The sequence below is a fragment of the Indicator indicator genome, unplaced genomic scaffold (genome assembly GCF_027791375.1).
Source record: "Indicator indicator isolate 239-I01 unplaced genomic scaffold, UM_Iind_1.1 iindUn_scaffold_71, whole genome shotgun sequence".
Lineage (NCBI taxonomy): Eukaryota > Metazoa > Chordata > Aves > Piciformes > Indicatoridae > Indicator > Indicator indicator.
In genome coordinates this window covers 226,861-237,247 of record NW_026539200.1, presented here as the reverse complement: position 1 = coordinate 237,247, position 10,387 = coordinate 226,861, and the positions used below count along the sequence as shown (strand labels likewise).

The window sequence follows — 10,387 nt, the reverse complement described above, 5'->3', positions numbered from 1 at the left end:
AGGAGCCCGGCGGCCCCTTGGCACTCGGGGCCGTCCCACGCTGCCTGTGCAAACTGGGAGCAAACTGGGAGCGTTGGCTGGGGGCTGCTGGTTGAGCTGGGAGGCGGGCGGGGGAGCCCCCCCACGGCATTGCTGAGATTCATGTGGCTGCTGAACAGCGGGATTGTCCCGCGGGATTCTCCCACGGGATTGTGCCAGGGGCTGGCCGCGGTCTCCCGCTGCCAGCTCCTGTGCCAGGGCAGGCACCAACCTCAGGCTCCATGGGGAATGCCTGGTGAGTGGCTCCGGCAGCAGGGCAGGGATCTGGGATCTCTGGGAGGCTCCTGCAGCCCGGGCAGGGATCTGGGATCTCTGGGAGGCCGCTGCAGCTCAGACAGGGATCTGGCATCTCTGGGAGGCTCCTGCAGCCCGGGCAGGGATCTGGGATCTCTGGGAGGCTCCTGCAGCCCGGGCAGGGATCTGGGATCTCTGGGAGGCCGCTGCAGCTCAGACAGGGATCTGGCATCTCGGGGAGGCTCCTGCAGCCCGGGCAGGGATCTGGGATCTCTGGGAGGCTCCTGCAGCCCGGGCAGGGATCTGGGATCTCTGGGAGGCTCCTGCAGCCCGGGCAGGGATCTGGGATCTCTGGGAGGCTCCTGCAGCCCGGGCAGGGATCTGGGATCTCTGGGAGGCTCCTGCAGCCCGGGCAGGGATCTGGGATCTCTGGGAGGCTCCTGCAGCCCGGGCAGGGATCTGGCATCTCTGGGAGGCTCCTGCAGCCCGGGCAGGGATCTGGCATCTCTGGGAGGCTCCTGCAGCCCGGGCAGGGATCTGGGATCTCTGGGAGGCCGCTGCAGCCCAGACAGGGATCAGAGGTCGCTGGGAGACCCCTGCAGCAGGGCAGGGATCAGGGGTCGCTGGGAGACCCCTGCAGCAGGGCAGGGATCAGGGGTCGCTGGGAGACCCCTGCCCAGTGACTGCAGAGCCCTGGGGCTTGCTCCGGCACCCAGCTGCCTGCCAGCTTCCCAACAGCCCTCTCTCGCCTTCCCAGTGGGGGTTGGGAAGGGAGCCCTTAACCACTGGTCCAGCCAGTAGCACCGATTCCCAGTTCCTGCCAGGAACCAGTTGGGAACCAGTCCTGTAAGGAGGTGCTGCGGCTCCCAGGGCCCGTGGCTGGCTGGGGAGGCTACAAAAGGGAGCTGGGGACTCGCTGCCGGCCGGAGGCTGCCGGGATGTGGGGCGGCTCCTGCGGTGTCTGGAAGAGGAGGTTCAGCTGCTGTGAGTCTGGGGGTGCTGGTGGGTGAGGGCTGAGCCTTAAGCAGGGGTTTGCTGGGGTGGGGGGGGGGCTTGGCAAGGGTGGGAAGCTCTGAATCCCAAACTGGGCAAAGCTTTGCTCCCAACCTCCCTGAGTCCTCTGCTGTGGGCTGGTTGGGGACAGAGGGTGAGACCCCTCCCCAGCACCACCCCATGAGCTCACCCCGGGCTCTGCATCACCCAGCTGGTGATGTCCCCCCCCCGCTGTGGGAGCTGGTGGTCCCTGGAGCCATCCTCTGCTGGGGGTGGGGGGATGGATCCTGCAGCCCTGTTGTGCCCTGAGGTTGGCTGGCACCGAACTGGAGGGGGGTGGGAGGAGGGCATCCACTCGAGCAGGTCGGGGTGAGGCTGGTTGGTGCTTCTCAGAGCGGTTTGGGAGGATGGGGTGGGTGTGGGGACACGTTTCTGGGGAGCAGAATGGGCACCCCCAGCATGGGGCAGGGCTGTGGGCACCCTCTGGAGCGGGGGGGACTGGGCAGGGGGCCTGGAGTTCTGCACGGCACTGGGCACAGCAGCCGTCGGCATGGCTGGAGCTGGTGTAGGGTGGCTGTGGGGGATAGGAGGGGTGGTGGGCACCTCGCCCTGCCCGAGGACCCCAGCCATGCCCCTTCACCCCACAGATGGTGCCTGGGAGACTGCAGAGAGCTGCGTGGTTGGCACCTCCGCCAGCATCTACCGCCGGCTGCAGGACAGCCCAGAGCGGCCCCGGGGGGCGGTGGTGAGCAGCTGGGGACCCCCCCCGCGGCCAGCCCTCGCCTCCAGCAGCCCCCCGGCAAGCGAGCAGCTCCCCAGATGCGAGTCGGAGGACTCCGGGGTGGAGATGCCCAGCAACGAGCACTCGCCACTCACCCCCCTGGGCTCCCACAGCAGCTTCTCCCTCTCCCAAAGCCTCCTCCCCGGGGGGGAGCCTGGCACAGACCCCTCCCGGCCGCACCACGGCCGCTCGGGCAGTAAGAAACTGGTGCAGGCAGCACAGCGCAGCAGGAGGCAGCGGGCACCGGGGCGATGCCCACGCCAGCTGGGTCGGCATGGTGCCAGCACAGCCAAACTGTGGGCACAGCTGGCACGGGAATCCCGGGAGCGAGAGGAGCCCGAGGTGGAAAATCCTGACGGAGCGGTGAGAGATGGGGAGGGGGAGGCTGTGGCTGGGGGAGGGGGAAGGGATCGGCCGGCCGGGAGCCATGCGGTGCCCACTCACCCACAGGCTGTGCCCGAGGTGACGGTGCCAGTGCCAGGGCAGGGGCTGCAGTACCTGGAACACGTCTGCCAGCTGCTGGAGCACCTGGCACGGCTGCAGCAGGACAACCTCCTCCTGAGGCAGCAGGTGGCACAGGCTGGGCACAGCCACCCTGACACTATGGTGAGGGCCAGGGGAGGCTGTGTGGGTGGTGCTGGGGGGGCTCAGTTCACCCCCGGGAGGATGTGGGGGGAGGGTGATGGAGGAGTGTTGGGGGTCCCAGTTCACCCCGGGAGGAGGATGGTGATGGTGGTGGTGCTGGGGGTGGTCCTGGCTCATGCCTGGGAGGATGTGGGGAACAAGACTGTGGGAAGGGGATGGGGGGTCCCAGCTCACCCCTCGGGAGGATGTGGGGGGCATGATGGAGGAGTACTGAGGGGTCCTAGATCACCCCCTGGGAGACTATGGGGAGGAAGATATGGGGGGGAGGGGGAAGTGTATGTGTGGGGCCCAACCTGCCCCAGGGAGGATGCAGGATGGTCCTGGGGGGGGAGGGGTGTTCCCAGCTCACCCCCTGCCCCCCCCCCCCAGCACCCCCAGCCCACCCAGGACCCAGTGTGGAGGGGGGAGCGGTTCCGGCCCCGTTCCTGCTCCGACAGCCAGGCTCCAGGTGAGCAGGGGAGGACACGGGAGGTGGGACCACCCCCATACCCTCTTTGTGTCCTTCCCCCCACCCACCCCCACCTTTGTCCCCCTCCCCCACGCAGCCCCTGCCCCTGGGCCGTGCAGGAGGACCTGGGGACACTCTGCCAGCTCCCCCAGCCTGCTGGATCCCTGCGAGAGCGGGGGGGGGACCCCGACAGCAGACAAGGTGAGGGTCTCGGGGCGGGGGGGGTGAGGTGGGTGGGTTGGGGTCTCCCTGTGTGTGTCCCCCCCCCTCACTGGTGCCGTTTCTCCCGGCAGGATGGGCGCTGGGGCAGGGTGAAGCTGCTGCTCACTCGCCTCACTCGCCGCTCCCTGCGCGGGGGGCGCTGCAGGTAGGGGGATGGGAGTGGCCCCTCCCCCCCCCCCCCATTCCCCCCCTCGGATGGAGGAGCAACGCTGCACCTACTACGTCACACCCCCCCCTATGACGTCAGAACTACCCGGGGCCGGTCCCCGGCCCGGTGCCACCCCACCCCCCACCCCAAATCCTCATTTTTTTCACCCAATAAAGACTTGGCACTGTCAGAGCTGGCCGGGGTCGTTGTGAGGTCACGGGCAGCTGCGTCACTCCTCGCCTCCCCCCGTGACGTCATGTAAAGCTACGTCACCACCGCATCGCTGCCGACGGCTTTGCCCAGCCCCTTTTGTATCGTGTCCCCCCCTCAGCCCGGATCCCCTCCAAGGTCAGCCCCGGGGGGGGGTCCCACAACATCTGGGGGGGTTTAAAGCTCATTTCCCTCCCCCCCCCCCGTCCCCCTCCTTGGCTCCCCACAGAGCTGCTGCTGGAGGTGGGTGGGGAAGGGGCTCCGGGAGTCGGGGGTGGGTCCTCGCCCGGGGGGGAGGGATGCTCCTGGTGGTATCATAGGGTGGGGGGAGGACAAAGTGGTCCTCCAAGGTGGTTTCCCCCTCGGAGTGCTGACCAGCCCCCGGGGTGGGTTGGGGGGGAGGAGTTTGGGGGTGGTGGGAGGGGAGATGATCTTCCAGCTGAGGTTTGGAGGGGGGGGAGCCCCTCCGGGGAGCCCCTCCTGGTGCGGTCGGGAGTGGCAGTGAAGGAGCAGGGAGCACGGACCGGGCAGACGCTGGTGAGAGCTGCCTGCAAGCCTCAGCTCAGCCGCCAGGTACTCCCCACCCCCCTCCTTCCTCACCTCCTCCACACACCCCCTTCCCCCTCCCTGTTTTCCCTGCCCATTCCTGCCCTGTTTTCCTTCCCCAGCAGCAGATCCCGAGCATCCCAGCCCCGTTCCCACCATCCCAGGAGGCTGGCTCCAGCCTCCTGCATCCCACTGCTGCTTCCCAGGCCAGGTGAGTGCCCATCCCTCAGGTAGGGATGGATCCGGGGGTGGGGGTGTGGCATAGGGGTGGTCTCTGGGAGCATGGCTGGAGGTGTGGAGGTTTCCTGGAGGAAAACCACTCCAGGGAGTGGTCTTGTGGTCCTTGTTCCCCTTCCCTGGTAGTCAAACTCTTCCTGCTGCCTCCCATCCACTCACTGAGCCACCTGGGGTGGTCTCAGCAAGGTGGGGAGCAGGGGGCTGGAGGGACTCGGGCAAGGTGACAAGGACAAGAATGTGTCCCCACTGCAGGGTGAGCTTTAGGCAGTCCCCTCCCCTCCTGTCCTGTGCCTCCTGGACCACTGGACCCTCCCCCAGGCCAGACCTGAAGCCCCAGGGTCCTCCCTGTCTTGGGTGCTTTGGCCACACGTTGGATTCTTTTGGGGTGGTGTCTGTGGTCAGAGAGGACCTCTCAGGTTTCCCTGAGCCTCAGGGCATCCAGCCCTGTGCTCCCACCAAGCCCTGTGGCAGCTTTTCTGCCCCCTCACTGGTGGCACCCCAGCCCCAGCCTGGTGGCAGACCCCAGAGAGGGTGCTGAGGCTGATCTGCGTGGTGCTGAGGCCACTCTGGATGATGCTGACCCAGGGTCAAGGTGAGGAGGAGGAGGAGGAGGAGGAGGAGGAAGGGAGGTTTGCTGTCTTGGCAGGGGGATGAGCCTGGTGTCCCCAGATGACCCTGGGCAAGGGAAGGCTCCTGGGCACCCAAGGAAGCAAAGCAAGGGGCAAGGGCAGCTGTGTGGTGGTGCTGGCAGCCCTGGGAAGGGTTCATTCAGCCAGTCTGGGAGGAAAGCCCTTGGGGGGTTGGGGTTTGGGGCAGGGGGGTGGTGTCTGCTGCCTGGGGGGTGGCAGCTGGCATCTGCAACACCTGCTTGTGCCCCCTGGGGAGGGGGGCTTGTCCCAGGATAGAATCATGGAATTGTCAGGGTTGGGAGGGAGCTGAAGGCTCAGCCAGTCCCAACCCCCCTGCCATGGGCAGGGACACCTCACACCACAGCAGGTTGCTCACAGCCACCTCCAGCCTGGCCTTAGAAGAGGGAGGGAGGAAGAGGAGGAAATGGAGGTGCTGGGATGTGACCAGGCTCATTCCCTGGCCCTGCTGGAGAGGAAAGAGGAGGGGAAGTTGTGCTTGGGGGCAGGGAATGGTCCCCATCATGGGATGGCTCCACTCTGATGCTGTCCCCAGGGTCGTGGTGAGTGCCCATCTCCAGGCAGTGCCCATCTCCAGGCAGTGCCATCTCTTCCCTTCTGCTCTTTGGAGGTCTGGGTGCTGATGTTCTTCAGCCAGCAGTGCTTGCAGAGTTCCTTTTCCTTCTCCCTGTGGCTGCTGGGGAACCAGGAGAGCCACTTCTAGGAGAGGAGATGAAGTCCTCCCCAGCCTGGAGCTGCCCTGCTGGTGTGTGGCAGCAGCCCTGGCACAGGAGCAGGTTTTTGGGTGAGAGTGGAGTTTGCACTGCTCTGGTGAAGTTTCCGTCGTCAGCAAAATCCCTCTGGAGTGCAGGGACAGCAGGAGGAGCTGGTGGCACGGAGGAGGAGCTGGGCTGGGCTGAGCAGGGGCTGCAGGGTGGAGGAGCAGGATGGAGGAGGGGCAGAGTGCTGGGGCTCAGCTGGCAGCTCTGCAAAGGGTGCCACAGGGAGGTGGGCAAATCCACTCTGGATTTCGGAGAGCCCAGGTGGGGTCGACTCTGGCTTCAGAGGGGAGTGTGGCACCTGCAGGCCATGGGGGAGCTCACTGCCCACCCTGCCATGGACCTCAGGAGCTGGCACAGGGTCTGCCAGGGCTCTGCTCCCACCACATCACCCATGGGAGAGCCCTGGGGGTGCTCAGCTCCTTGGTGCCAGTTAAATATAGCAGCCCTGCTCTGGGTAACCTTGGCAACTCCTCAGGGTTTGCTTCAACCTGGCCCAGCATTGGCTGGGAGGCAACAGCTGAGGGGAGATGAAGTTCTCCAGGCTGGGGGAGGAGGTTTGGATTGCTCCCAGTGGCAACTGGTGGGGAGCTGGGTGCAGGCTGGGCAGGGGAAGCACTGAGGTCACACCCTGGGTCCTGGGGTCAGTTTTGGGTCCCTCACTCCAAGAAGGACATTGAGGAGCTGGAGAAGGGCAAGGAAGCTGGGGAAGGGTCTGCATGGAGAACAGGGCTGGGGAGGAGCAGCTGAGGGGGCTCGGGGGTGGTCAGCCTGGGGAAGAGGAGGCTGAGGAGAGACCTTCTGGTTCTCTACAGCTCCTTGAGAGGAGGCTGGAGCTAGGTGGGGGTTGGGTTCTGCTCCCAAGGAACAAGGGACAGGACAAGGGGAAATGGCTTCAGGTTGCTCCAGGGCAGGTTCAGCTTGGCCATGAGGAACAATTTCCTCCCCTTGAGGGTTGTCCAGGCCTGGCCCAGGCTGCCCAGGGCAGTGGTGGAGTCTCCATCCCTGGAGGGGTTTCAGAGCCCTGGAGATGTGGTGCTGAGGGCCATGGTTTGGTGGTGCCCTGGCAGTGCTGGGTTGATGGTTGGACTCCATGACCTGAAAGGTCTCTTCCAGCCCAACTCATCCTGTGGCTGTCTGAGCTGTGTGCCACCTTTGCCAGCTGCTTGTCCCCCCTTCTCCTCTCTTCTAGGCTGCTTGATGCAGATCTGGTGGATGCTGGTTCCTCACCAGAAGAGGAAAGATAAAATCCCTCTGGGAAGCCCATCTGGATGTCACACCACACAGCCAGGGATGGTGGCAAGGTCCCCAGCAGCCCCTTCTGTGCCAGCTCCCTCCCTGCAGGGCTTGTGCCAGCTGGGGGCTGTGTGCTGGTGGTGAAGTGGAACCCCTGAGGGAGGGGATCTTGTGTGGACTGCAGCTGGGCCATGAGCTGGACACACAGCTGGGGTCTGGTTGAGGCTGGGGGTCCCCAGACAGCACCACAGGCTGCTGCCCTCTGTGCCCAGCAGCTTGGAGGGGGTCTCTTGGTGCCAGTGTGCCCAGGGCAGGTTTCTTGGCTGCAGCTGGCTCCAGGGTGGCTCCTGCAGCTTCTCCATGTGCCCCCAGCTGAGGCTCCAAGCCTGTGGGGTTTGTGCTTTGCTGCAGCCTTTCCTTCTTTCTTTGGGGGCAGGAGAGGCTCTTCACACACCCCCCCCCCCCTTTCCAATTTCTCTTTCTCAGCCCTTAAAAACTTTCTCCAAATGCCAACCTCACACTTCCGGAGCCAAAGACAGGGCTGGGAACCCACGCCCCAGGCCCAGCTGCCCACTCTGTGGTGTGGCACTGGCTGGCAGATGGCAGCAGAGGGCAGCAGCAGCTCAGCCTTGGCACCCTGCATCCCTCCTCCCCCCACTCAGGGACACAGACCCTGGCTCTGTGCTGCCAAAAAAAGAAAACTTTATTTGAGAAGTGGTGGAGCCCTCACCCTCTGTCCCCCACCCCCCAGCCCAACACACCCCCCCCACAGGGGGCAGCTCTGGCTCTGCAGCCCCCACCCCCAAATTTTCCCTGGGCCTTGCCTTTCCCTCTTGCATCCCTTCCCCTCCCCTTCTGGGCTCTCCAAGCCCCCTGGTTGGGCACTCACCAGCCCCAGGGCTGTGTATTTGGGCACCCCCTGTGCCCCTCTAGCTGTGGGCTTGGGGGTATTCTGTCCTCTGGGCTCCCCATGCCCCCTGGGTGGGCACCCACATGCCAATTGCTGTTTGGGCACCCCCTGTGCCCCTCCAGGTGTAGAGCTGGGGGCATTCTGTCCTCTTCCTGGTTGAGATGAGGTGGATTCAGCAGCTGGCATTGCTGGATGCTGGGCAGGGGCTGCCCAGCCCTTTCCTTCCCCCCTTCCTCTGCTGCCTCCAAGGATGGGATCTGAAGTTTTACCCTCCCTGGGAGGGTGTTCCTGGGTTCCAAAGGCACAAAATGAATGTCCCAGGAGTGGCTTAGTCCTGGGTAAGGAGCCCAGCCTAGCTCCAGGCCTTGGCTAGGTCCTGGCAGGGCTGGACCAGTGCTGGTCCAGCACCAAACTGCTCCCTGGGCAGGGGCAGCAGCCCCCAGAGCCTGCTCCCTGTGCTCAGCCGAGTCCCTGCTGCAGGCAGGGGCCAGAGCCAACCCCAGCTCCTCCCTTTGGAACAGGCTTCCAGCCTGGAAGGGCATCACCCAAGGATCATCTGAAGCCCCTTCACCACCTGAGGGCAGTGCCAGAGGTGGGCAAAGGAGACTTGAGCTGACCCCTGGGGGGGCTGAGCCAGTGGTGGTCCAGCACCAAACTGCTCCCTGGGCAGGGGCAGCAGCCCCCAGCTGGCTCCTTGCTCTAATAAAGGCCAAAAAGTTGGCTGCAGGCAGAGGCCAGAGCCAGCCCCAGCTCCTCCCTTTGGAATTCCAGCCTGGAAGGGGCACCCCCAACGCTCACCCACAGCCTAACTCTGCCCAACCCCCAAAGGGCAAAGCCGGAGGTGGGCACCGAGCCCTCGAGCTCAGCGCTGGGAGCGAGGAGAAGCAGAGGAGAAGCTTGGGTAGGGGGTGAGGGTTTTGGGGGTGGGGGACAGGACCCTCCCCTCTCCCTAGCAGTCCCTTTTCCCCCCTCCCTCAGTCATCAGCCACGATGGAGAGTGCCCTGAGCTCGCCCAGCTTGGCATCGTTCTCCTGCTGGCGCTGCTCATCGCTGCGGCCGGGCAGCTCCACCTGCGCCGCCAGCTCCCCGAAGATCTTCTGCATCTCTGTGTAGTACACGACCTGGGGGCAGCAAAATAAAAGGCTGGAAGTGGAGGGGAGGAGGGGGTGGGGGGTGGGAAATAAGCTCCAACCCTCTCCCCCCTCCCCAATTCCCCTCTCTTTGTCTCAGCATCTCTGTGTCTGAAACAGCTTCTCCCATGGGGTGCTGCCAACCCTCCCCCTGCCCGCCCCAGCCTCGGACGCTTCCAGCTCTGCATGTTTTAGTGATGCTGCCCTCCCCTGCTCCCTGCCCAGCTGGGGGGCTGCCACTGGCACCCCCTCTCCCCCCCCTTCATCATCTTCAGCACCCAGTTTCCCCCCCCGTGGCATCGCTGGAACCACACTTGGTCCACCCTGGATGCTTCCAGCTCTTCACCTTTTAGTAACACTGCCCTCCTCTGCTCCCTGCCCAGCTGGGGGGCCGCCTGCTGGATGGGCTGCCACTGGCACCCCCTCTTCATCATCCTCAGCACCCTGCCAGCACCCAGCTTGCCCCCCTGGCATCGCTGGAACCACACTTGGTCCACCCTGGACGCTTCCAGCTCCACACGTTTTAATGACGCTGCCCTCCCCTGCTCCCTGCCCAGCTGGGGGGCTGCCTGCTGGGGGGGCCTGTCACTGGCACCCCCTCTTCATCATCCTCAGCACCCTGCCAGCACCCAGCTTGCCCCCCTGGCATCACTGGAAGCAGGGCTGGCCCCCCCCCCCATTGCCCTGCCCTGCAATGCCAGGGTGGGCAGCGGTGCCTTGGCATCACCCAGAGCCTGCGTGGAGCAGGGGGCTGGGGGGGGGAGGGGAGCTGGGAGGGGGGGGTGGTGGTTAACGATGTGCTAATTAACACCACCAATTAACTGCAGCATCCAACCAGCACCTCCTGGAGTGGGAGCCAGGGGGGTCAAGCGCAGGCAGATGGCACAGGGCTGCCAGCTCGGGGCCCTCGCCGAAGCAGAGCGGTGGTGCCCGCAGGGTGCTGGCAGTGAGCCTGGCATGGTGGGCAAGGGAGGGTGGGGGTGGGCAGAGTTGGCTTTGCCCACCCCCGGCACCCTCTCAGTGACCCCCTTTCCTCCCCCCCCCCCCCCCCCCCCCCTCCCCAACTCCCTTCCAAGCTTGGAGGGTGGCTGTGGTGGAACCATGGCAGGAGGGTGGTGATGGAGGTGCCCTGGAGGTGCCAGGGCTGGGGAGGGATGAGCAATGTGGAGGTGGGTGGTGCCAGCCTTGGCCTCCTTTCAGAAG

General features: G+C 65.3%; 2 protein-coding genes across 3 annotated transcripts in view; one reads left to right on the top strand and one right to left on the bottom strand.

Annotated features, from left to right (window-relative positions):
• The first annotated feature begins 1,816 nt into the window (after positions 1 to 1,816).
• CUNH8orf58 (chromosome unknown C8orf58 homolog) lies at positions 1,817 to 3,511 on the top strand. The gene is made up of 4 exons (XM_054398638.1): positions 1,817 to 2,653; positions 3,071 to 3,140; positions 3,238 to 3,341; positions 3,434 to 3,511. The coding sequence occupies exons 1-4, from the start codon at positions 1,817 to 1,819 to the stop codon at positions 3,509 to 3,511; spliced, it is 1,089 nt and encodes a 362-aa protein (XP_054254613.1).
• A 5,517-nt stretch (positions 3,512 to 9,028) lies between these two features.
• BIN3 (bridging integrator 3) overlaps positions 9,029 to 10,387 on the bottom strand; it is a 47,232-nt gene continuing 45,873 nt past the window's right edge. For both annotated transcript variants that reach the window (XM_054398641.1, XM_054398640.1), the window contains one exon: positions 9,029 to 9,175. In XM_054398641.1, the coding sequence (XP_054254616.1) occupies positions 9,029 to 9,175 (147 nt within the window). The remainder of the gene's footprint in view (positions 9,176 to 10,387) is intronic.